Raw genomic sequence first — 26,875 nt, 5'->3', positions numbered from 1 at the left:
AGTAAACCATATACTTAATGAAACATCATAACTAAATGAAGAAATAAAAATAATATTTACTGAAAGAGAGAATAAATAAAATAAACTAAAAAGTAAATAATAAAAAAACGATTTAAAAAGAAGAAGAAAAGAAACAGGTTGTTAGTGAATATGATATGGAGTTATGTAGTTTAGATGTAGCATGAACCATTTTATATTATCAATAATCCACTTTTCAACATGCACCTTTAGAAACTCCTACTGATTTGGTGATATCTCTAGTATACTACAAAGTTGATCTTATATTAAAAAAATAGGTGAGACTCATGTAGGATAGCTGGAACAGAAAAATGGATGGTGGCTACATTTTATTTTGAACACTGGAAGTTGATTGGAGAATGAGGGATCTTTGGAAATGTATTGGTTTTTTCAATTTAGAGTGAGAGTATCTGGGAGGCGCTGCTAGGTTTTTTGTGGATCCTCCCCCTCATTGTCATAAGTTAGTAAATATATATAGTAGGATTTTCTAATTTTTTAAATGTCAAGAATACCCTTAATGTTTATTTTAGAGACAAAATTAAATAAACTAGTTAAAATTAAAATAAAATCCAACACTTAAATACAAATAAAATAAAATTAAGATAAACACACCATTAATTATTTCAAACATTTTAACAAAAAAAAAAGGACTCAAAATGAATAAAATTCGGGATGCTCGAAAAATTAAATTGAATGCACCAAAATGATCAACACAAAATAAACTTCTCGGAAATATACAGCTTTTGAGCCAATTTTGAAATGAAAAATGATCGGTTAAATGCTCATACAGACCAAAAATTAGCCAAAAAATAAATCGAGCACACCAGGTTAAACTACGTGAAACGTAGATTAATAAACCGATGTCTTCAAGTTTGATTTTGAAACTTTTTCGCCCGCTATTTTGGCACACATTTAATAATTGATTCAAACGATTTGCCTGTAAATCCGAAATTTTATTTTGACTGACATTCTAGGAATTATGCGGTATATAATGCATGTTATGATATGCAAAGATGCAACGACTATGATGAATGTGTTAATTGGTGATTCAGGGTCAAAATCAGGGTGTGACAGTTGCCTCTATTTAAGTATCTTTAACTAGAGAATACGAAACAGGACACTCTTCATATGATCATAGTGAGAGATAGTTAAATACTAAGAAGACCCGAATTTTAATCTTGAAATGCAAATGGTGTGATATGATATGAGATGTTATGACTCTTTTTGTTTTTGATTTACTAGGAATATGATCAAACATAAGATAAACCCTAGCAGGATGTTTTATGATGAATGCAGAACGAAACAAAGATCTGTGGGGAATGGTGGAGACATATGGTAAAGGTGACCTACAAAAAACAAAACAAAAACATGGGGGTAGAAATTCATTGGGGATAACAATCCTGCTGGAGGAAAGACGATTGGGGAATATGCAAAGAGATTTTAACAACAGATTCGTACGTGACCTGACAACACCAGAATATTCAAAGAATTTTCCAAAACAAGTTCAAACTTGACCTGACAACATTTGAATATTCAAAGAGTTTTAATAACATGTTCAAACATGACTTGACAATACTAGGGGATATCAAAAGGCTTCATCAACAGGTTCAAACATGACTTGACAATACTGGAAAACATACAAGGGAAGTTCTATCAACAGTCTCATACATGACCTGACAACATTGGAAAATTCAAAGTGTTTCTACAACAGGTTCAGACATGACCTGACAATTCTGGAGGTTTCATAGAGATTTTAACAACAGGTTCATACGTGACCTAACAACACTAGGGAACCCAAAGAAAACTTCAACAACAGGTTCATACATGACCTTGCAATATTGGAAAACATACAAAGCAAGTTTCATCAATAGGTTCATACATGACCTGACACTTTAGGATACATCTGACAGTTCTGGAGATTCCTCACAAGGAAATTATGAAAAACAAAGATAAACGCGAGTCTTCTTATAAGTAGATCATCCACGCAAAAGGAATGATTCTTCACAAAGAAATCAAACAAAACCAACATCATTGGAGTTTTCTAACACGAAAAACCTCCAAGCTTCTGGGAATTCTTCAAGATGATGAGTCATACATGACTTTCACGGTACCATCAGGAAAGACAGGGTAATCAAACTCTCTGTACGTGCCAACAACAATTGGACTTTGACCGTAAGTAATGGATTGCAACCAACTTTTAATGAATTTTGCCAACAAAATTTGGACTTTGACCGTAAGCAATGGACTACAACCATCTTTTAACGTATTTTGCCATTAACAATTGGATTTTGACCGTAAGCAATGGATTACAACCATCTTTTAACGGATTTTACCAACAACAATTAGACTTTGACCGTAAGCAATGAATTACAACCAGCTTTTAACGGATTTTGCCAACAACAATTGGACTTGATAGAAGTCATTAATAAAATAATTACCGGCTACAACGGAGTTTACCAGCAACAACTGGACTTGAAATGATGTTGGCGACAACCAAACTTCATATACCAATTATAATTGTATTTATAAACAGAGTGACAGTGATGCCAACGACAATTGGGTTTAAAATGAGTTCTAGTAACCACTGATCCTGGAATAATTCCTAGTAACAACTGAATTATAGGAGACAACAATGAGCCTTGAAATAATGCTAGGGAATGGCATATGGGTTCTGGAAGTGCGTCAGAACAAAAATGACATGTCCGGGAATTCATCGGAGAGTAAAAGAAACAAATTCTAGAAATGCATCAGAATTACAAGTGACATTCTGGAAATACAGCAAAATACAGACACATCTGGTAATACATCGAGGAAATTCTAGAAATATATCAGAATACAAGACAAACATATTCTAGAATACATCAGATGAAATTCTGGAAATACATCAGATAAAGACAGACATATTTGAGAATACACCAGATAGGTGGGGAAACATCTGGAAACACATCAGATAAGTTATGGAAATACATCAATAGACAAAGGAGTAATCTGAAAATTCATTGGATAATCCAAAAAGGAATTGATCCTAATGGAAAATTTTCTGATAGGTGCCAACTGAGTTGGACTTGAAAATGACTGTGAAAATCGAATGATGGTTTAAGGGCACCATAGACAAATTGAAATTAGAGGTCAAAGGATATATAATCAACAACAAGACATGGGTCAATGCAAAATGAGCGTGAAGTACATTTCGGTTATGCGTGATTTGAATTTATTTTTATGCATGATATATGAATGATCATGATATGAAAATGCTAACGCTTGAGTGGACTGGGAGTTTGTAAAGGATTTTTATAGAGGTCATAATTCCTTAACACCGAGAACTCAACCAAATATTTTGTGATAGATGTTGTCAAAGGATAATTCTATCAAGCTTGACAGCCACAACTTTGCCAATATGATCCTTTTGGAGGATTAATGAATCGTGCTAGCATGATTTTCAGGCACTCGTCTTAAACTCAATAGTTATTGACGTAAGGCAAAATTTTTTTGAGAAGTTTGAAAGCATGAAGGGGTTCTGCTCCTCTGTGGCTCATCTTGCCCCAGTTTGTTGGGTCTTTGAAAATGTTCAGCTTGAAAGTGAGTTTGAAACAGCTCGACATGAGATGATCTCGAGATGGCTTGCCCCAATATTGAATACCGCAATGATCTGACCATGATTAACCAAAACCTGGAATGGTAGACTTCTGATTGACTGTTCTTGGCTTGTTGGACTCATTAAGCTTTGAGGTGGCTTGCCCCTGTCTGAGTCTGGAAGCCGATTACTCTTGGCTAACTGAACCTTGGGGTGATTGGCTCGGATTGGATAATACTTAAAGTGATTTTCCTCTGAATGGACTTCTTTCACTTTATCAATGTCCTCAATTGTATATTGTTGGAATTTCTTTGATGCTAAGTGCTGACTTGCAAATAAGATTGTCCATTCAAAAATGTTAATTTTAATGCGGTGCTTATGCAAAAATTTGAAATCAAAATTTATTGATATGAACAGGTGAAATATAGTGAACGGGTCACCGATAAGAACACAATGATGATCTAGTCATTCACAATGTGCAAGTTGGTGCGGTCAAATGATTAACAAAAATCATTTGGAGTCAGGTTAACACAACATTGTTGTAGTATGATTTTAGAATAAACCCTGCCTCAATTAGGTCTTTTAAGGGTTGTACTGCGGTCTGGTTCACTGTTTTTTGAAACAAAAGGATATAAGGCTCACAATTTAATTTTTACCCACCCCTTCTTCTTGATGATCTCTAGTTCATACGTTTAGTTAATTCAATAAACGCATTCGACTTCAAAAGCGTGAAGGTGAAAATGAGGATTCAAGATGAGAATTTCTTGAAATGACAGTCACTTTATTTTGTTTTTGTTGAGGATTTAGTGACCTCTTTTGATTGATTTTTTTTATATCCCTAATTTTTGCCTGGAACACTTCTTTGAAGCCTTTGGTCCACCGGGATGCCCTGATTTTTGTCTAAGTCGTTTTTTATGGTGTTTGACTTAGAGGGATTTTCTTTTTGAAAGGTGTGGACTGCCATATTATTGGTGGATGAGAAAGAACCACTGCAAATTTTTTATTTTCTCAGCTTCTACGACACTTCAAGATGTGTGCGAAGAATAACACGTGGTTGAACCTCTTTAGAGGATGTGTAGAGATGGACGGATTCTCTTGAAAAATGAATGCACATTCAAACTATCTAAACACAATTACCCTTCCCCTGGTTAAGATTAAGGGTTTTTAAATCTGAAAGAAACACCAACTTCTAAGCTCAAAATGGTTGACTAGGGATTAACTCCTTATCTCTTCGGTGTTTGGGGATTTGAAACAATGCCTTACATCATCAGTAAAGTTTTCTTTGAAAGCACACCACATCAATTATGGGTAATTAATTTTCATCATCCTCCTTCCAATCTTTGTTAACACAACGGTTTGATAAACAAAAGTGAATGAGAAAAGTATTTTTGTTTTTAACATAAATGAAAAATGAGTGAATACGGACGGATTAATTCAAAAGATGTATAAACATTTCATTGATCTTACCAATTCAAAGAAAACAATAATGCTTAAAAGAAATTAACAATCAACATGCAAGGAAATTACAAAAGAAATGCTGAAACAGGAAAATGATTGTCAGCTTTAGGGAATTGACTTCTTCAAACTTGATCCATTAACTTCAGGGGACACCCCTTGAGATCTTCGCACTTATCTAGGCGATATGTTAACATTCACAACCAAGCTTCCTTCTTGAAAGGCTATGTACCTGTTGTCAATCAGCTGTTCTACTTTGGCTTTAAAAGCGTTGCAGTCTCCAGTTGAACGCCCTTTTGATCCGGCATGATATCCATATTGCATATTTGGGTCATACCTGGGTGGGTAAGGTTGTGGAACCGGCTTGAGAGACTTGGGAACCACCAACGAGTTTTGAATCAAAGGTTATAGAAGTTGGATATATGTCATGAGGATTGGATGACGAGGAACATTTCTTCTTTCTAAGTTATTTCGAGGCCTATGATGATTTTGATGTTGATTTCGATATCTCAGTCCTTGGGCTTGTTGATTTGGATGAGGAGCAAACCAAGATTGTTGGTAATGAAGACCAAAAGGTAATGGTTGTTGGTATGGCACTTTGGGCAATGCTAACTGCTCATTTTCATCCCCTTGAAGGTTGGGATCAACAATCTTTTTGACATTGGCACGAAGATCTTCAAATTCGTTTCCTTCAATTTCATCGTTGGATGCAACCCTCTTGGATCCACTACTCACTTCTCCTTTGCTTCTGTTGGCATGGGTCGTGACATTAGAAATCCAAGGTGATATTTCAATGCTCTTATCGGGAAATGATGATATCTCATTAGCCACATCCCTGACCTCTTCCTTGTGGTACAAAACCTTGAGGGGTTTCAGGGTCCATTGCCTTTCTCATTACCTGGCCCAAAAATCAAGATATATGTACCTGAGCCTTCCTCCTTGAGTCTTGGTGACCTTATGTCAAACAATCTTTGCAGCTTGAACTTAAAACTCTTGCATTCCTCGATGGAGTGCCCCATTGTTCCAGTATGGTATCCACACTTGACCTTCGAGTGATCTTCTTCAAAGACTAAGCTCTTTTTGTTAATCAGTTCTCGTACCAAGGCTTTCAGCGTTAAGCAAGAATCCAGGTCATATCCCACTGCCCCTTTATGGAATTCACATGTTTCATTTGGATTGTACCATGGCAGGTATAACGACGTAGGCATGAGAGCTCGAGGGGTCACCAAAGCATTCTGGATCAACTGCGGGTAGAGCTTGCTATATGGCACCAGAATCAGGTCGTTGTGATCTTTGTTCCCATTGTTCTGATTTTGATTTTTGTTTCGAACCTCACTTTGGTGATTTTGAGGAGGAATATCTAGAGGATGTTGATGATGACATCCTAAAGGAGGGCCATATTCCAGTAGATGAGGAGTTGCCACATAGAATTGCCCTTGACTTGGGGTAACACCGGATGGATGTGGAGCAGTAGCTCCCTCTGTTGCAGTAATAGGTATGGGATAACCCTCTTTTCTTAACAAGGCTTATAGCGTTTCCAAGACCTATCCCATTTGGATTTTCAAAAGATTGAGTTCCTCTTTCAATGCTTCTTGACTTTTCCTTAACTCTTCCATCATCTCCTGAGACATGGTTCTTTGTTCTAAAATCGTGTTGGGAATCACTTTGATGATCATAGACAAAGGATGGATGGGTTTTTTTTTATTTTGTCTGGAAAATGACATGCATTCTGATGAGATGCAGATGCAATGGAATGTGAATGAATGCAATGCAAGCCATGTATATTTGTTTTTTTTCAATATATAGGTTCAAAAGTCTGAGGTATTGATGGATCTGATTGCTTTCCAAGAATAGGTTCTCACCGGATATGATCTAAGGTTATAAAGGTTCCCAGAGTCATGGATTCACAAGACTGTTTGCTGCCTGCGGCAACTTACTTGTCGGACGTCAACTTTATCCAAAGAATGTACTCTAAGTGAGGTTCTCGCATCGATCCAATGAGAAATTCATCTCGCGGACCCATACTACGCAACCATTTTTCCTAGTTGGCCAAAGGATTAAGGTTCTACAAATGGTCCTTAGAGTCATGGATCCTGATGAAAATATTGAAGCATACGGTAACTTACTTGTCGTGCGACAACATCCTCCAAAGGATCTACTCTAAGTAAGGTTCTCGTACTGACCCAATGAGAAATTCATCTCGCGGACCCACACTACTCAACCTTGTCCTATCTTATGTTTTTACTCAAGACTCGGGTAGAGAGTCTTTCCCACAAGGTTTGCAATCAGAGTATCAAAGTACCAAAGCATAATGGAACCAATACAATAGATTATATCAATATGACAATAAAGATAGTAAACGCAAGAAAAGCCACACAAGTAAACAAACAAAGGCACACAAATGACCTAACTAGGCTTGACTCACTTATGGGACATAAATATTTCCCTAGCAAAGTCGCCATCTATCACACCTCGAAAAATGAGAAAACGACTTAGCGAAGCGCAGTCGCACGCTCGCATGATGGACTAAACAGAGTCGCCACCGAACTTTATTCATTTCTAAAAAGGAAATGGGAAATATCGATAAAACCCAAGAAATAACAACAATGATTATGGTCGTCGCAACCAAATCAGGGTTCGGGAGTCGATTACACAGGGGGAAGGTATTAGCACCCCTCACGTTTGTTGTACTCAACAGGAACCATTAGGTTAGTTGTGCACGTTAATTTTAGCTTAGAAATATTAGACTTCTCGAGTTATCAGGTGGTAAAGAAAGAACAGAAGAGAGAAGAATGTTTTTGGATTTTGCAACAAAGGGGACTAAACCTAAGTTTTTTATTAATGGGTCTGACAAGATTTGCAAATCCTACTCCTACGTATCTCCAGGTGAAATAGAGAACTCAAAGCTTACGTAGTTCTGGGTAGAAAATGTTTGTTTGTTGGTCGATTTTAGCGAAATTTATATTGTATTAATCGACGAAAAACATTTTTTTACCCAAAATAGATGAGGAGCGGACGTATACCACACATCAAATGGATTTAAAAATCAAAATTTGGAAAAACGTCATTTATCTCAACTCAACAATTGTGGACGAAGTATTGTTTCACATCATTTTAAGACAAGATGTCTTTCGTTTATGAAAAGATTTTGAGATCAATCGCACAACGGAGAAAAAAGAGTTTTGATTGATTGGATGTATTTTGGGGTTTGAAAGACGAGCATTTATGACTTGCAAGCTCTTACAACTTGAGTATAATAGTCGGGACTACGTCTGGACATTTCACCCAGGTAATCTTTTTCTTCCAATTTTAATTATGAAAATGATTTAAATATTTACAAGTGTTTTGGAGGGAAGACGAACACTTATGACTTACAAGCTCTTACAACTTGGGCCTAGCATTCGGGATTACGACTGGATATTGCATCCAGGGTAATCTTTTTCTTCAGATTTTATTGAGAAAAAGATTTGAATATTGGAGTGTTTTGAAGAGAAGACGAATACCTAGGGCTTACAAGCTGTTACAACTTGAGCCTAATATTCGGGATTACGACTGGATATTCCATCCAGGGTAATATTTTTCTTCATATTTTATTGAGTAAAAAGGTTTGAATATTGCAGTGTTTTGAAGAGAAGACAAATACCTAGGACTTACAAGCTCTTACAACTTGGGCCTAATATTCAGGACTGCGACTGAATATTTCATCCAGGTAATCTTTTTCTTCAGATTTTACTTATGAAAATGATTTGAATAAATTTGAATTGAGAATGGTTTGAAGTGATTTGAGGGTAATTGAAATGCAGACAAGTAAATGCGAGCACGCAAAAATAAAATAGCTCATTGTAAGAAGACCCAAGAGTAAGCCACGGGAACGAAAGCCAACCGAAATCGAGAGCAGACTGAATTTATCTCTAAGCTAACTTAGAGTTGATTCATGTATGAATCCCTCTATAAGAAGCCGAGCAACCGATTTATGCTTCTAAACGATCTTCAAAGGTTAAATTGAATTTTAACTCCGAGATAGCAACAACAAAATTGTTTTTCATTATTTACAAGCTTATTAACAACAAAATCACATAATGCCGTATGGACCAAAATACATTAGTCTAAAAGAGGATGCAAACTTATTTAATCAATCACAAAAACTTAAAAAAAACAATATATAAAAATAATATTAAAAGAAAAAAAGAAAACTATATACTTACTATCTAAAATAAACATAAACCAATATATTAAAAAAAATAATCAAAAGTATAAAATACAATAAATGAAGTAATATAATAAAATAAAATAATAATTAAGTAAACGATATACTTAATGAAACATCATAACTAAATGAAGAAATAAATAATAAATAAAAATAATGCTTGCTGAAAGAGAAAATAAATAGAATAAACTAAAAAGTAAATGATAAAAAAACGATTAAAAAAGAAGAAGAAAAGTAACAGGTTGTTAGTGAATATGAAATGGAGTTATGTAATTTAGATGTAGCATGAACCATTTTATATTACCAATAATCCACTTTTCAACATGCACCTTTAGGAACTCCTACTGATTTTTAGTGATATCTCCAGTATACTACAAAGTTGATCTTGTATTAAAAAAATTGGTAATAATCATGTAGGATAGCTGGAACAGAAAAATGGACGGTGGCTACATTTTATTTTGAACACTACTGCAAGTTGATTGGAGAGTGAAGGGATCTTGGGAAATGATAGGCCGGTTATTGGTTTTTTCAATTTAGAGAGAGAGTATCTGGGAGGCGCTGCCAGGTTTTTGGTGGATCATCCCCCTCATTGCCATAAGTTAGTAAATATATATAGTAGTGTTTCCTAATTTTTTAAATGTCAAGAATACCCTTAATGTTTATTTTAGCGACAAAATTAAATAAACTAGTTAAAATTAAAATAAAATCCAACACTTAAATACAAATAAAATAAAATTAAAATAAACACACTATTAATTATTTCAAACGTTTTAACAAAAAAACAAAAATAAAAGGACTCAAAATGAATAAAATTCGGGCGTACAAATGCTCGAAAAATTAAATTGAATGCACTAAAATGATCAACACGAAATAAACTTCTCGGAAATATACAACGTTTGAGCCAATTTTGAAATGAAAAATGATTGGTTAAATGCTCAGACGGACCAAAATGTGACCGAAAAATTAGTCGAAAAATAAATCGAGCATATCAGGTTAAACTACGTGAAACGTAGATTAATAAAACTGATGTCTTCAAGTTTGATTTTGAAACTTTTTCGCCTACTGTTTTGGCACACATTTGATAATTGATTCAAACGGTTTGCCTGTAAATCTGAAATTTTATTTCGACTGACATTCTAGGAATTATGCGGTATAGAATGCATGTTATAATATGCAAAGATGCAGCGACTATGATGAATGTGTTAATTAGTGATTCATGGTCAAAATCGGGGTGTGACAACTATCATTAATCATCTTCTTTATTATTTCTATATCCTCTATCCAATTTCCTTCATCATCCTTCAACATATGTGTTGTCTTCCTTCTTCTTTGCACTGTTTTGACATGATAGAAACACGCATTCTTGTATCCATCCACTAACCAATTGACTTTCTTCTCTGGTACCACATCAACTCCTCTTGATATAAAATCTTGGCTAGCTTTTGTTGGATACCATTTTGGGCAGTATTATGAATGCCCCTTAATCTTCCCACGAGACTATTTTTTTTCCTTTTGAATTCTTCTTACTGTATTCAAATTCCAAGTATTAGCTTGACATCTGACCTTCTCCAAATTAATGTCTAAACTTTTGGTGTCATCCCATGTGTCTTCAAGCGTCCAAACAGATTAGAACTTGAACGATTTAGACACTCTCATACCATCTTGTTCAATGAAGGAAACCAAAATAGGATGATGATCTGAGAAATCAAGACGAGTGAGCATCTTGACCCACACGTTTGGATACTAAAATCTGCATCTATAGTTGCAAATAGCTCTATCTAATCTCTCATAAAATCTTCCTCCTTCATGGTAGACTAAGCCTCTCCAAGTATAATTATATCTTGATGCTCTCATGTCCATGAGCTTGAATCATCGACCCTTTTTCTAGAAGAGCTTACACTTTCTGTTGGACTCAAGAGTCCCCCCCCCCTTCATTTTTTATGTCGTTGACATTATACCGTTAACCATTGATCCACATTATTAAGTTATTAACTGGGTTAGTTTAATAAGACATATACTTTCTATTTATATAAATTCATATATAATTTTGTACATGAAAATAAATCAATTAATCATGCAAGTCTACAATGTGACGTTGCATCGGAGATCAACACTACCGATTCAAGATATCCCGTTCACCAACTACATTCAATTATGATTCCAAAATGAAACATTTATATTCTTATAAAAAAAATTGTGTAATCGATTTGTTATATTTAAATATAGGTTTACTTATCTTCATTTAGTTTTAAATAAATTACATTCATTTCCTTTAAAATGTCTTTAATTTTTCACATTTTTTTTTTCAAAAAGCACCGCCTCTCAAAAATTGTATCCAAATAACTCAATTTTTAAAATAAATACCAAAATTAATTCATTTTTTTATTTATTTTCCAAACTAATTCACTTTAAAAAAAATACAATACAAATAAGACATCTATTTAATTGACGACAGTGTACATCACATAAAAAGATGCGTCAATCCAATTGAGAGTAATGTACAAACACTTAAACTGTCGTCAATTGGATTAACGTCTCATTTTATATGTTGTACACTGTTCTCAATTGAATTAACGTCTCTTTTGTGTTGAATTTTTTTCCGTTTAAAAGTAAATTAATTTAAAAAATAGAACTTTTTACAAAAATAACCCACTTTTTCTAGGAAATTCCCAAAATACCCCTGGTTTCAAAAAAATTCTCAAACTACCCCGTTTTTAGGAGGACTCGCCAATTGAATTGGAGACTCCTCTTAAAAATTGAATGGAGACGCCAATTGGATTGGCTAGGACAGGTGCCTTAGCCAATTGGATTTGTGCCCCTGTGTAGGACTTAAGAGGAGGCGCCAATTCAATTGGAGTCTTAGTGTAAAATGCTATTTTTGTGTTATAAATAGATGCGTTGTGTGAGTCATTGTTCCACATCTCAAATAATCATTTGACAATCATGTTTGGTGTTCGTCGTCGATAAGGAAAGGTGATTTATGCGAGAGACAAACCTCAGATGTTGATGCTGTTTTGGAACATCACTACGTGCTGATGCTGATGAGGTTCACAACAAACATTAGTACAAAATAAGCTATCTGAAAACAGAAATATTTCTAACTGATTACAACAATCAAATTGATGTCGTCTCGACCGAACATCATTTCCCTAGCATCCTTATCAGTCTTCATTCGCACCCAACCAAAGATACTGTCAAGTCTCTCAATACTTCTAATTTTTTCCCCTTATGGTATTTTCCCATCTAACCAACGAACCAACTCCCTCTTCAGTTGATCGAACGTAGTGATGTTCCAGAACAACATTAGCATCTAAGGTTTGTCTCTCACATAAATCACCTTTTCGTATCGGCGACGAATACCAAACATGATTGCCAAATGATTATTTGAGAGGTGGAACAATGACTCACACAACGCATCTATTTATAACACAAAAATAGCATTTTACACTGAGGCTCCAATTGAATTGACGCCTCCTCTTAAGTCCTACACAGGGGCGCCAATCCAATTGGCGCCTCCATTCAATTTTTAAGAGGAGTCTCCAATTCAATTGATGACTCCTCCTAAAAAATGAATTAATTTAAATATTTATTTTAAAAAATTGATTATTTAGATTAAAAAATTCAACCTTCTCCTCCATGTCGACTAAAAAGCTTTATTATATTTTGTTTTTATGTGAAATTATTTTGTCGTTGTTACTAAGTATCGTTTTTGACACAAAAAAAAAACATTACAGAAACAGACCCGTGACTGAGGTTAGGTCCTACTGTGACTTGTCTCTTTCATAACATCAGAGTCAAGCATAAAGGAATGCATCCATAGTTCATATTTTGGCAATTCCCAAATGTGTCACGAGCTTAACAACACACCCTCTCTCTACTATGCACTTTTCAAGTTAATTATGAATCCTAGTTAAGTTCTTGCATTATCATAACATAACCTAATCAACAGTTAATTAACAATTCTAAGTGTAAAACGTGAAAAATCACCAATGACTCGATTAAAATGACATTTTTGGCATCACATATCATATGCAACTTTTAGGTACTTGACAAAAAAACTTCTATGTCTGTCAGATTTTAATGTTCCACAACTATGTAATGATATATTAATGTAGTTAATCTCGTGAATCCACAACCTCAAATATCCTACATTTGTCCTATATTGAGTACTCTCACATTAACAAAATATCATCACTACATTTTGTTTATTGGTTTCAAAACCTCTTGTTTCGTGTTCATATTTATCCAACTCTATCTCTTTCTCCAACTCAACAGAAAATGGCTAAACAACTTCATCATTCACAACACCTACTCCTTTTGATCTTGTTTCTTTCCATTCATTTTTCACAACAGTTACAACTTTCTCACTCTCAAACACTTCTCAAACTCCAACAACTTCTTGGCTACCCTTCATCACTAACAACCTTAACCACCACCAAAGATTTCTGCAACATTGAACCTACTCCTTACTTAACACTAGTCTGCTATGAACAAAACTTAACACAGTTGCATCTTGTTGGAAACAACAATCACTTCACCTCATTGCCTCAAAATTTCAACTCACACGCTCTCTTTTCAACACTTTCCACTCTTTCAACCTTGAAAGTCCTCTCTTTGGTTTCTCTTGGCTTATGGGGTCCACTACCTGAAACCGTAGCAAATTTTTCTTCATTGGAGATACTCAACATTAGCTCAAACTACTTCAGTGGTGAAATACCAGTTCAGCTTTCACTTCTCAACAATCTTCAATCACTAGTACTTGATGATAACAATTTCAATGGTGAAATTCCAAACTTGTTAGGCTCTCTTCAAGGTTTGGTTGTTCTTAGCATGAAGAAAAATTTGCTTACAGGTAACTTGCCGAATTCGGTGAATGATCTTGTTACTCTTAGAGTTTTGGATCTGTCAAATAATCAACTATTTGGTGAATTACCTCATCTTCATAATTTGGTTAACCTTCAAGTTCTTCACTTGGAAAACAACACATTAGGACCTCATTTTCCTTCTCTTCCTACAAAGTTAGTTTCAATTGTGCTTAGAAACAACAGTTTTAAGCTTGGTGTACCTTCTAATATAACTTCTTTCTATCAACTTCAAAAATTGGACCTTTCATTCAATGGCTTTGTAGGGCCATTTCCACCATCTTTGCTGTCACTTCCTTCAATAAATTACCTTGATGTTTCTTCAAATAAGTTCACTGGTATGCTTTTCAAGAATTTTTCGTGCAACGAAGATCTTCAGTTTGTGAATTTGTCTTCAAATCTTTTGAAAGGTGAACTACCTAGCTGTTTGAGACAACAAACAAAGGTTGTTTTGTATGCTAGAAACTGTTTATCAAATGAGAAGAAACAAGATCAACATAGTTACAATTTCTGCAGCAGTGAAGCTCTCGCGGTGAATATTTCACCGCGTCAACAACAGAAACATAAAGGAACAACAAGCAAAGCACTACTTGTCTCATCAAGTATTGGAGTTGTTGGAGTATTGATTGTTGCAGTTGTTATCTTGGTTGTTAATCAAGTTCATAAAAAAAATGTTTCGAAAACACCTTCAATGTCTACTTTGGAGCATGTTATTATTAGTCAAATACAGAATGAAGATAGAGTGAAAACTACTGCAAGGTCTATAGTAGAGCATATCATCAAAAGAGTTCCTGATAAAAATGCTATGAAAACACTAACAAGATCCATAAAGGAACATATAGCGAGCTTACTCGGTACCAGACGCCTTTCGAGGTCACCTTCAAGGTCCATAATAGAACATGTATCATCAGTAAACACTGCAAAACTACTCACAGATGCAAGTAAATCCACATATCCTTTGTCTTGTTTGCACAATCGATTAAGTATTATTACACATCATTATAGTGACTTTATGATATTCTTTGTTAACAGGGTGTATATCTGAAACAATGAAGATGGGAACTGGTCTTCCTGCATATAGGACCTTTTCTTTGGACCAACTTAAGGAAGCTACAAATAATTTTGATGAGTCAAGTCTCATAAGTGAAGGTCCACTTGGTCAGGTAAGCATTTGAAAAATTATCAAGGTTGATGATATAGTTCTCCCAACAATTTTGCATAAAAACTCAAGTTCTTGTACTATGATGTCAGATATATAAAGGGGTTCTCTCTGATGGGATGCATATTACAATTAGAGGAATGAAGATAAGAAAGAAGCACAGCCCTCAAGCCTATATGCACCATGTTGAGTTGATTTCAAAACTTAGGCATTCACACTTGGTTAGTTCACTTGGACATTCTTTTGAGTGCAACCAAGATGATTCAAGTGTCAATACTATATTTCTCATTTTCGAGTTTGTTCAAGACAAAAGTTTAAGAAGCCGCATCTCTGGTAAGGAAAATTGTCTTACTACAATCTTTCTTCAAATTGTGGTAGCTGACATCTCAACTATGTTGGCACCGTAGCTACCAACAATCATCTGCAAACTAACACAGATTTATTGAATATGATCTTTAATAACATTTTGTTTCGGTAGGATCAAATGGAGAAAAGCTTTGTTGGACACAGAGAATAGCAGCCACAATTGGAGTAGTGAAAGGCATTCAATATTTGCATACAGGGATAGTGCCTGGACTATATTCAAATAATATCAAGATAACTGATATTCTTTTGGATAACAATCATAATGTTAAGATAAGCAGTTATAATCTGCCGATCTATGCTGAAAACAGAAGAATGGTAAACGGAGAGAACATCAGTTTGTTTATGCTCTCCTCTTCCGATTAATACATCTTCATTTGTTTTACGATATTACTCCGTTTAATTGTTTTCTTCAAAATATTCAGGTCAGCAATGGAACTTCTCATGGAGTAAAAGGAAACCTCCACGCAAGGTAAAAAAATTAGTTCCTTGATATTACAATGGTGCTTAATCTTAGCTGCTAAGAGAGTATGAAAATGTAGCAAGTTAAAGAGTCTCACATTGAAAAGAATAAGGTCTCAATAAATTTAAAAAAAATTGTATTTTATAATCCAAAGTATTACATACAAGAAAAACTACAACAGACACTATGTTGTCAGAGCATTTGGCATGATTAGTCAAACTCTGATGAACCATTGTGTTCTCGTGTGCATTTATTTATCTACTTTAGAGTCGGATTTGTTGTTCTAAGAGATGATTGCTATAATTATTTGCAGGACAAATGATGGAGACAAGAATGATGTGTATGATATTGGCGTAATCTTGCTAGAAATCATTCTTGGACGACCAATAATGTTCCACAATGAAGTGGGAACATTAAAAGATCTCGTGAGTATTGTTTTCGTAAGCGTTTAATTAAGCTGTTTATCTAAATGTCTGCTAATCCTAACAATGCTTTATGTGTTTCTCATACGCAGTTACATGTAAGCATAAAAACTGATGATATAGCAAGAAGGAGTATTGTAGACCCATTTGTTCACAAGGAATGTTCAGATGAATCATTAATGAAAATGATGGAGATATGTGTAAGGTGTCTCTCTAGTGAACCAAATGAAAGACCTTCAGTAGAAGATGTTCTTTGGAATTTGCAGTTTGCAGCACAAGTTCAGAATTCATGGAGAAGAGAAACAAGCGATTATAGAGACTCACCTATATCTTCCTCAAGAGAGACAAAGTTACTATGAAATTAACAAGAACTATTATGGTGTATGCTATGTACATTAAGTTTCATTTTATACAGACTGTATAAGCATGATTATTACTATTTTGAAATTATATTTGAAGATTGTCCTACCTTGGATAAAATGGCTTCTTAAGTCTCGTCTTATAATTCGATTTTGTATGGTTGAGTTTGCTCAACCAATTTTGAAAATCATGTTTATGAAGTGTCATACAAATTTAAAACTCAAGAATCAAGAAGATACACTAGAGGCCTAATCTTTTGGGGAAAAGGAAGATTGAAATGTATCCCTAAAAATTCTGAAAAACAATACAGAAACGAGTGAGACGCACAAACTCGTAAGTTAGGATTTGAATCGATGATGATGAAACAAATGAAGATTAAATGAAGCTAAGAAACAACTCAAAGTAATTAATGTCTTGATTGCATTTGCTTGGAAACCTAAATATCATACCTCAAAGTAAAGATTCATCAACTTCCATGACTCTCTTTCTTTATTGTAATGAAATTGAAGCAAAAACTAACAATTCTTATTTCATCATGGAGCAATCTCTGTCACAAAACTGAAATTCTAACAGATCAGAGAACATACAACCTTAAATTTCCTCTGCGGTTCTATTATGGCTATCTTCTTAAACTTCAATTACATGGAATTAGCCAAAGACAACAATGAACCTGGAGATATTCTCAACATTTCATCCAAAAATAAAGGCTACCAAGACTGGGTTAGGATATTAAATGTTTTCTTGAAAAGTTCCGGAGCGAGAGAAAGCAGCAGGGTTAGCTCTTAGAATTTGATTATCATCTAAATCTCGAGAACTTGCATTTGACTTAGGTTCAAATGATTTAAAAACACCTCCTTTCATAATAGGTTTGTTCTGTTGAGATTTTGATCTCAAAGTTGACCATATAGAACTCTTTGCAGCCTCTTCCGGATTATTGATTCTGATAGTTTTAGGCACCCAAATATTGTGTTTCATTGTATCTTCTGCTTGTGTACTTCCATCTCTACAATGTTTTCCCAAAGTTGGTGACCTATTACCGGAACATGTGCCGCTGCTAACCGAAGATGAAGGTGATTGAATGCCATTAAAGTCTTCCGTTTGGCCAACCCAATTTGGCATACAACCCCAATATGATGATGGTGTCATTGGTATTTCCACTGCCATCATGGTTGCAGGACTGGAGGTTGTGTTATCAGGCTTAAATGGCATAGAATTCCAACATGGATAAGTCCACGGAGGAGCAGAATAATAATGAAGTGAATGCAAAGGAATTAAGCCATTGTATTGTGGTGTCAAACCACCATGCTCTATTCCGTTTTCGGAGTACACCTTCTCACCGGAATAAGCCGCTGTTGCAGAAAAGCTAGAAGGGTCTTCAATAGAAGAGTCCATTTCAATTTTTCTATGGCCCTTGAGATTTAACACAGTTTCTAGTGATTCACTAAGAGGAACTTCTTCCCTGTGACTAGCAGGGATGGAATCTGTGTGTACGACAGGTACTGCATCATCGGTAACAGGAACTTGAAAATTCTGCAATGGCAAATGCTTATTTCTACGCTTACCGGCTCCAATAGGAACGTTCCGAATTGCTCCCCCAGCTGTCCAATACCTATGACAATTTTTGCAGAAATGCCTTGGTTGGTTAACATTGTAATTGTTGAAATAGCAAAACTTTGTCTCCAAACTATTGCAGCGAGGACATGGAAGAACCTTGTCTGGCTTCTTGAAAGCTTTCCCTTGATTGTCAATATCTCTTTGGACAGTTTTCTGTTCATAAGTACTATGAACTGATTCGGTCCCCGATTTCGAAGTGACGGTTTCATACATGTTTGGAATAGCATTAGCATCTTCTTGTGGATAAGGTTGACCGCTAGAAACTTCATTCAAAGAAACACTAACATCAGCATTAGTAGATTCTTCAAGTCCATTCTGCAACTGAGTACCAAACTGTGTCAGCTAGCATACATTGATTCGATTTGACAACTTGCATTTTAAACAAAAGTTATAACTCATACATATAATACAAAGGATGTGGCACAAAATATGCATTTTTTCCGGTGTTGTCAACCATGAATCGCGGAAAATGGAAAGTTATTCCAATTCTATTACGCAATAGGGTTATAACGCTGCTATTTGACAATATTGATTTGTTCAAATTCTGCTACGCTATTGCACCGCTCTTTAACGATATTGATATCTACACATAAAAAATATACATGAAATACCTAAAGACTAAACCATTACCAATATCTCTTTCTTTTGCTCCAGCAAAAGTAATCAAACAGTATATTAAAGAATTGAACACTAAGAATCAATTTGAAATGCTATTGACCTTAAACTTCTAACATAGCAAAAAAATATAAAAAAAAGTCCTATTTCAAAAAATCAATTCCATTGCTATTTGGTCTAATTAATAATTAGTGGTTAAACAGTTAGGTCCAACTTAAAATTAAAATCAGATTCAAACACTCTTAAGTGAAATTGAACCCTACAACATATTTTCTATGGTAACACACTCAAGTCTGATACCAAATTATCATACAACTTGAGATACCTAGAGCATAAATATGGATATTATACAAGTAAGTATATAAAAATTTGAACTATATATGAATAATAAAAATGAAATAATGGGCTTTCATATTTGAGAATAAAAATGCAAACTTTAGCATTAAGTATGGAAAAAAGAAAGGAAAAAGGTGCAAGAAGATGGAGAGGAAAAAGAAAGGCATGACCATGATGTGGATGGGTTGTTGTGGAAGAGAATGAATCTGAGAGGAGAAAGAGTGTGAATCTGTGGTAATGGGAATATGACTTCCAAAAAGCTTGATTGAAGGATCTTGGAACATGCCTCAAATGGAAGTTTGTTGTTAGTTGGATAGAAAAAGAGTGAGAGAGAAAGGAGAAAAAGGGCACAAAAAAGTGACTAAAAGAAGAAAAGATGGCACAACAAAGAAAGAAACCCAAGTTCATGGGAATGAGAGTAAACTGTTTATTTGCCATAACAAGAATCAAAATTCTTTTTTTATATTTTCTTTTTTTTGGGCATATTATTATTATTATTATTATTATTATTATTATTATTATTATTATTATTATTATTATTATTATTATTATTATTATTTTCTTTTGCTACATCATTATCAATTATTATTTTTGTATAAGATATATAATTTAGAAAATTATATATATAATTTTTATACTATCACCTCACATTTTTATTTTTAAAATATTATTATGATTTAACAATCTAAAATATTTTAATTAAATATTTATGCAATACTTCTTTATATAAACAATATACTACTTTTAAACTCACATAACAAAGTCAAATGAAATTAAATATTATTACAATCAAAGTGTTAGAAAGAAAAAAGTAAACTAATCTATCAAAAAGATAGTATTTTTTATTTTTATTTATTTATTGATTTTGAGTGAATACTATCATCTACCTGCAATGATATAGATAGATTAATCTTATGAATTAGATAAAATACAATAGATGATAAATCACTATTCAAGTTTATTGGTTTTGAATTTAAATCCAATTCTATAATATTTTTTTATAAAAGTATTTTAAGTATAGTCGGGAGTTTGGAGAGAAAAACATGACTTTTTGAAAAGAAATTTGTCAAAAAAAAAAAGAATTTTTTAAAATATTTTTTGAAGTTGTACTCGTATTAACAAATGAATGTTTATTATTATATTTTTAACTTTTAATTTTCAAAATATTATAATAATATAAAATATATTTGAAAAATTTATATAAACTCTTCAAAATCCTTCAAAATTTACCATCAATATAAATTTTGAAATTTTCAAATTAAAAAGATTTTGTTAAGAATAAAAACAAATCTTTTAAAATTCTTCCGATCAATTTTTTTTAATTTTTTCCACTCTACCTTTCTTTGAAACCCGGTTTCTTTGTGCATAAGATATGGTTGAGAGATGTTAAGCAATTTCAATCTCCCCAATTTTAATGTTGGACAAAAATATGAGTATTTGAGTTAACTCGTATAGCTAGCCCCCTACATTGAATTATATGCGTGAGCAAAGTTAAATCTCATAAAATTTTCTCCCCCTTTTAACAAAATAAAAAAGAATGAGGAATAAAAAAATGGTTTTTTTACCGAGATAACCCACTTTTTCGAAAAAAATCCCAAAATACCCCACTTTTCAGGAAAATTCCCAAAATACCCCACTTTTAGGAGGAGGCGCCAATTGGATTGGCAACCCCTCTTAAAAATTGCAAGGAGGCGCCAATTGGATTGGCTATGGCACCTGCCCTAGCCAATCCAATTGGCGCCTATGTGTAATTTTTAAGAGGGGGCGCCAATCCAATTGGCGCCTCCCTTAAAAACGCCTCAAATGGAAAAACCTCCAACATGAAAGTTGTAGATCTTTTCAAGACAATGAATTTTCATATAAATTTTGCATCATTTGGATTTTTTATGAGAAAGTTATGGGCAGTTGAAGTTGGACTTCTGAGTTTTTCAACTGTTATCTGACCTATAATGTTTTGTAGTATTGCATGTGTTTCTTTTAGGAATATGAATTTTTGTCCAACATAACATTTGAAGTAGACATCTTAAATTTTCCAATTCACTTGGTCCCACCTCAAAATAATTAAAAATGAGTGAGTTAGGTCTTTGCGAACTTGACCCAAAATTAGGGTTTATGTCAAAACATGAGTATGTGAATTTTGCCAAAAGGGACCAACTTCAAGCCCTTCTGTTTGAATGATAAAATCCTCAAATGACAAAACCTTCAACATAAAAGTTGTAGATCTTTTCAAGATAATGAATTTGGACTAAAGTTTTGCATCATTTGCAATTTTTATGAGAAAGGTATGGGCACCTGAACTTGGACTCTTTGACATTTTAACTGTTATCTGACCTATAATGTTTTGTATTATTGCATGTGTTTGTGTTAGAGTTATGAATTTTTGTCCAACATAACAAGTGAAGTAGACATCTTAAATTTTCCAATTCACTTGGTCCCACCTCAAAATAATTAAAAATGAGTGAGTTAGGTCCTTGCGAACTTGACCCAAAATTAGGGTTTCTGTCAAAACAAGTGTATGTGAATTTTGCCAAAAGGGACCAAATTCAAGCCCTTCTGTTTGAATGATAAAAGCCTCAAATGACAAAATCTTCAACATAAAAGTTTTAGATCTTTTCAAGATAATGAATTTGGACAAATTTTTTGCATCATTTGCATTTTTTATGAGAAAGGTATGGGCACCTGAACTTGGACTCTTTGACATTTCAATTGTTATCTGACCTATAATGTTTTGTATTATCATATGTGTTTATTTTAGAATTATGAAATTTTGTCCAACATAACAATTTAAGTAGACATCTCAATGGAGTTTCAGTCAAAACATGTGTATGTGAATTTTGCCAAAATGGAGTTTAGACAAAGAAACCTAATGTTTAGAGTTTACACAAAGATAAATTTGATATAATACGAATTGATATTAATAAAATTTGGATTTTACACAAAGAATCCTAATGGTGATGACCGGGATCACCTAACCGACCTCCGGTCCCACATCCCCTAGCTACCCTAACCCTTGGCCCTAACCCACGTTGACGATTCTGCACCGGTGTTTGTTCATCTGATGGTCCAGGAGCGTCATTACCTCCTACAGGAGAAGATCCGTTGAGGTATTCAGCCAATTCAGCATAGTCTTCAGTATTCAATGATGGTGTACCGGCATAGCTGAGCTCATGACCCATGCCAGAGAAGTTGGGGTGTGGTTGACCTCTAGCATTATCATCTAACAAATCAGTGTCTAAAAGCTCAATGCAAATTGAATTTGCATAGTTGGTCTTACCATTAACAGCTTTGCCTTCAATTCGTAGTCCTAAAAGCATGTAGACGTCTTCTAACGTCACGGTACACTCACCGGTTGGAAACCAAAATGTGTGTGTCTCTGGCCTCCATCTTTCGCATAAGGCTAGAATGAACTTGTTATCTATAGACCAAGACATAATCTTGCTAATGTGACCAAAATCGGCGAGTTCAACATAAGGTTGAATCATCGGGTCCATTGGGACAAATTCGTGGACTCGAGTTCGAAACCTTGATACATCCTATAATAGAAATAATATAACACTTGACTAAGTTGGTATTTCAAAATAAAATGGGGTTGGTGGAGATGAAACATAAAAAATTAGTATAAGAAAAAACTTACGTATGTTGCGATGTTTGCAACTGTTCCTCTGTGTGCTTCGCCCATTGTGAGTAAAGACATATTGTTGGGGAGTTGGTGTAGATGAAATTGGAAGATTTTGTTGAAGATGAAATTGTAAAAGAAGTAATGTAGATGAAGTAGTGAGAATGTTGGTGTGGAAGAATTGTTGAAGGAGTGGATGAATTTATAGGCAAATGGAGGAGAGCATAAAAATTTGTGTTTGCATGGTGTCTCCACCTCATTTGGCGACCATGTACAATAATAAAGAGGGGGCGCCATTCAAATTGGCGACACCATAGGGTACATGCATGCAAGGCTAGTTCTGAATGCTTGGTTTCGAGGACTGACTCCATGGGGGCGCCATTCAAATTGGCGACCATGTACAAGCCTTAAGTGTAGGCGCCAAACCAATTGGCGCCACCATCTGCATGTCTGACACGTGGCATTGTTGTCTCCTGCATGCTGAACAACTCACTTATGGATGGCTTGCATGATTGACACATCATCTCTGACCATCTTAGGTGTCCGACACGTGTCTGTCTTGTCTCCTGCATGTTGATGACTAGCTTCTTGATAGCTTGCATGGTTGACACATCATGTCTGACCATCTTAGGTGTCCGACACGTGGTTGTCTTGTCTCCTGCATGCTGATGACTAACTTCTTGATAGCTTGCCTGGTTGACACATCAACTCACACTGTCTAGCAAGATTGACACATCATCTCAGACACGTGGCTCTCTAGTATCCTGCATGCTGAAGACTCACTTCTGTCTTGACTAGCTAGCATGCTTGACACATCAACTCACACTGTCTTGCATGACAGACACATCAACTCATGACTAGCTAGCATGCTTGACACATCAACTCAAACTGTATTGCATGACAGACACCTCAGCTCAGAACTGACTTGCATGCTTGACACATTATCTCAGAGTAACTTCAATGTCCGACACATCATCTCAGAACTAGCTAGCATGTGAGACACTGATACCATCTATTTAAGTGTCTTACTATCAACATCCAAGACACTTCACTCACATTCATCTGCACTTGCAAAATAGTTTTCATCTCCAAAATGTCATCTTCATCATTATACAGTGTCAACGTTCACTGCAACGGTGAAACTTTTGAGTCTGAGCTTCATGGTTTTTGTTTTAGAAACACTGATACCATTAGAGTCACGATGAAGAGAAATGCAACCTTTTTGCATTTGAAAAAAAGAATACAATCCTTTATAGGATCAGGTATTGTGTCAAAGATGACATATCAAAATCCTATATTTTTTGAGAATGGTCAATGCAAGTTTTCCCCCCTTAAGATATGAGACGATGAAGATGTTGAAAACATGTTTCTTAGTCATGAACATTCAGGCATGGATTGTATCGAGTTGTACATTACTCTACAACCATGTATACCGTCTCAACAGTCTCAACTAACCGATCAGGATGCAGCTGGTGAAGATGCTGCAGATGATGCACAATGGTCAGATGAACTCAACCCAGAAGCAGAAGTAGAAGTCGACGTTGTTGATGAAGAAGAAGAGGAGACTGAGATACAGGTTGATCACATCCTGAACAACGACGATGAAGATGAGGCTCAACCACCACCAATACCTCCTAGTCATGCCTACAATCCTCCTCAACATATGACAAATATGGATCTTCACGACGATGAAACGTCCGACAGTGTCTTCTATAATCCGTATCGGAGACCAGTAGGCGAATTAAAGGTGGGAGACATGTTTCGTACCAAAGAAGAATGTGTCTTGGCAATCAAAAAATTCCACATGAACAACTTTGCTGACTTTACAGTGAAACGCACTGATTCTAGAAGGTATGTTATCGAATGTCGTAACATGCTTTGTAAGTTTCGTTTGGCTGTATCTTACAAGAAGAAAAATGACTCTTGGGAGATCGCTTCAATAGACCCACCACACAGTTGCGTTGCAACTAACGTTGAACAAGATCACCGTAAACTGAGCACAGCTTTGATATGTCAAGACATTCTGCCATTGGTAAATAAAGACCCATCAGTGAAGGTGAGTATAATTATATCCCATATCCGAACAACATATAATTATACTCCATCTTACAAGAAAGCATGGATTGCGAGGACAAAGGCTGTTGAACAGGTTTTCGGCAACTGGGAGGATTCATTCAAGGAATTACCACAGTTTTTATGGGCACTAAAAACTTATGTCCCAGGAACTGTGGCAATTCTGGAGACAGTGCCAGCAATGATGCCAGACGGAACCTGTGCTACAGGTAATAGAATATTTCACCGTCTCTTTTGGGCATTTGACCCGTGCATCAAAGGTTTCGCTTTCTGCAAACCTCTCCTGCAAATTGATGGCACCTGGTTATACGGAAAATACAAGGGTACTTTGCTCATGGCAGTTGCACAAGACGGTAACAACAATGTATTTCCCATTGCCTTTGCTCTTGTTGAAGGTGAAACGGCTGGTGGATGGGGTTTCTTTCTTCGACATCTCAGAACGCATGTCGCTCCATAAGCCAATCTATGTTTGATTTTAGATAGACATGCTGCCATTGAAAGTGCCTACAACAACCATGACAACGGATGGCATGATCCTCCTTCTACACATGTCTACTGTATCAGACACATTGCACAAAACTTCATGCGTGCTATAAAAGATAAGAATCTTCGCAAGAAGGTGGTGAATGCTGGGTATGCTTTAACTCAACCGTCATTTCAATATTATCGTGATGAGATTCGACTGTCTAATGAAGACGCGGGGAGATGGATAAATAACATCCCAGTAGAGCAGTGGACAAGAGCATTTGACGGTGGTTGTCGATGGGGCCACATGACAACAAACATTATGGAATGCATGAACGGGGTTTTCAAAGGGATTCGAAATCTGCCGATAACCGCCTTGGTAAGATCAACCTATTATAGGTTGGCTTCTATGTTCGCAACCAGAGGTGAAAGATGGAGTGCAGTGTTAATGTCCGGACAAGTATTCAGTGAGTGTTGCATGAAGGTCATGAAAGAGGAGAGCATCAAAGCTACGACACACGCTGTAACAGTGTTTGACCGTCATAGACAAAATTTCAGCGTCCAGGAAACAATGGGCAACAACGAGGGGAGACCAAATTTAGCCTACGCTGTTAGACTACACAGAAGTTGGTGCGATTGTGGAAAATTCCTGGCCTTCCGCATACCTTGCTCCCATGTCATTGTAGCATGCGCTTATACTCGTCAAGACGCTTACACCCATTTATCTGATGTGTACAAGGCCAGCACCATCATGAATGTATATAGTCAAAGCTTTTCAGTACTACCAATGGAGGATTACTGGCCTCCATATGAAGGAGATATTGTTTGGCACAATGAAGAGATGCGTAGAAAGAAGAAAGGAAGGTCAAACAGCACACGTATCAGAACAGAGATGGATTCCACAGATAAAATGATAAGATTATGTAGTATCTGTCGTCAACCAGGACACAACAAAAACAACTGTCCCAATCAAGGAGCATCATCTAGATCTTAAGATTTTTGTAACATTTTATCTAGATCTTAAGCTTTTTGTAACATTTTATCTAGATCTTAAGCTTTTTGTAACATTGTATTTCTATAACAATCAATCATTATATATCATTAAGTTCTTGTTACAACGAGTTTCATAACCAACATCAGTATAAAACATCTGAAAACATAAATAATTCTAACTAATTACAACAATCAAAGTAATGTCGTCTCGACCGAACATCATTTCCCTAGCATCCTTATCAGTCTTCATTCGCACCCAACCAAAGATACTGTCAAGTCT

General features: G+C 35.2%; 2 protein-coding genes across 4 annotated transcripts; one reads left to right on the top strand and one right to left on the bottom strand.

Moving 5' to 3' along the window:
* The first annotated feature begins 13,399 nt into the window (after positions 1–13,399).
* LOC127075553 (probable inactive leucine-rich repeat receptor-like protein kinase At3g03770) lies at positions 13,400–17,003 on the top strand. The gene is made up of 7 exons (XM_051017015.1): positions 13,400–15,057; positions 15,149–15,279; positions 15,368–15,608; positions 15,754–15,956; positions 16,064–16,110; positions 16,415–16,526; positions 16,616–17,003. The coding sequence occupies exons 1-7, from the start codon at positions 13,533–13,535 to the stop codon at positions 16,880–16,882; spliced, it is 2,526 nt and encodes an 841-aa protein (XP_050872972.1). The 5' UTR covers positions 13,400–13,532; the 3' UTR covers positions 16,883–17,003.
* A 386-nt stretch (positions 17,004–17,389) lies between these two features.
* On the bottom strand, positions 17,390–19,866 carry LOC127075554 (cyclic dof factor 1). Of its 3 annotated transcripts, none has more exons than XM_051017016.1 (2): positions 19,619–19,866; positions 17,390–18,818 (listed from the first exon to the last, which is right to left on the bottom strand). In XM_051017016.1, exons 1-2 carry the CDS (start codon positions 19,730–19,732, stop codon positions 17,613–17,615), a joined length of 1,320 nt encoding a protein of 439 aa, XP_050872973.1. In that variant the 5' UTR covers positions 19,733–19,866; the 3' UTR covers positions 17,390–17,612. The 3 variants fall into 3 exon arrangements, with proteins under 3 accessions (XP_050872973.1, XP_050872974.1, XP_050872975.1); XM_051017017.1 differs by having other exon boundaries at positions 17,390–18,812; XM_051017018.1 differs by lacking the exon at positions 19,619–19,866 and adding an exon at positions 18,899–19,594.
* Between the last annotated feature and the right edge of the window lie 7,009 nt (positions 19,867–26,875).

The sequence above is a fragment of the Lathyrus oleraceus genome, chromosome 4 (assembly GCF_024323335.1).
Source record: "Lathyrus oleraceus cultivar Zhongwan6 chromosome 4, CAAS_Psat_ZW6_1.0, whole genome shotgun sequence".
In the NCBI taxonomy this organism is placed as follows: Eukaryota; Viridiplantae; Streptophyta; class Magnoliopsida; order Fabales; family Fabaceae; genus Lathyrus; species Lathyrus oleraceus.
The sequence above is the reverse complement of the archived record's forward strand: the minus strand, read 5'-3'. Positions and strand labels throughout refer to the sequence as shown.

What these genes read in the sequence shown, in the direction of transcription:
- LOC127075554 (XM_051017016.1), bottom strand. Translation starts at nt 19,732, where the DNA reads ATGTTCCAAGATCCTTCAATCAAGCTTTTTGGAAGTCATATTCCCATT. An exon ending in AACAACCCATCCACATCATG is followed by an intron (nt 18,819 to 19,618) that starts GTCATGCCTTTC and finishes TTTGGTACTCAG; the next exon opens with TTGCAGAATGGACTTGAAGA.
- LOC127075553 (XM_051017015.1), top strand. Translation starts at nt 13,533, where the DNA reads ATGGCTAAACAACTTCATCATTCACAACACCTACTCCTTTTGATCTTG. An exon ending in TTTAAGAAGCCGCATCTCTG is followed by an intron (nt 15,609 to 15,753) that starts GTAAGGAAAATT and finishes TTGTTTCGGTAG; the next exon opens with GATCAAATGGAGAAAAGCTT. An exon ending in ATGCTGAAAACAGAAGAATG is followed by an intron (nt 15,957 to 16,063) that starts GTAAACGGAGAG and finishes CAAAATATTCAG; the next exon opens with GTCAGCAATGGAACTTCTCA.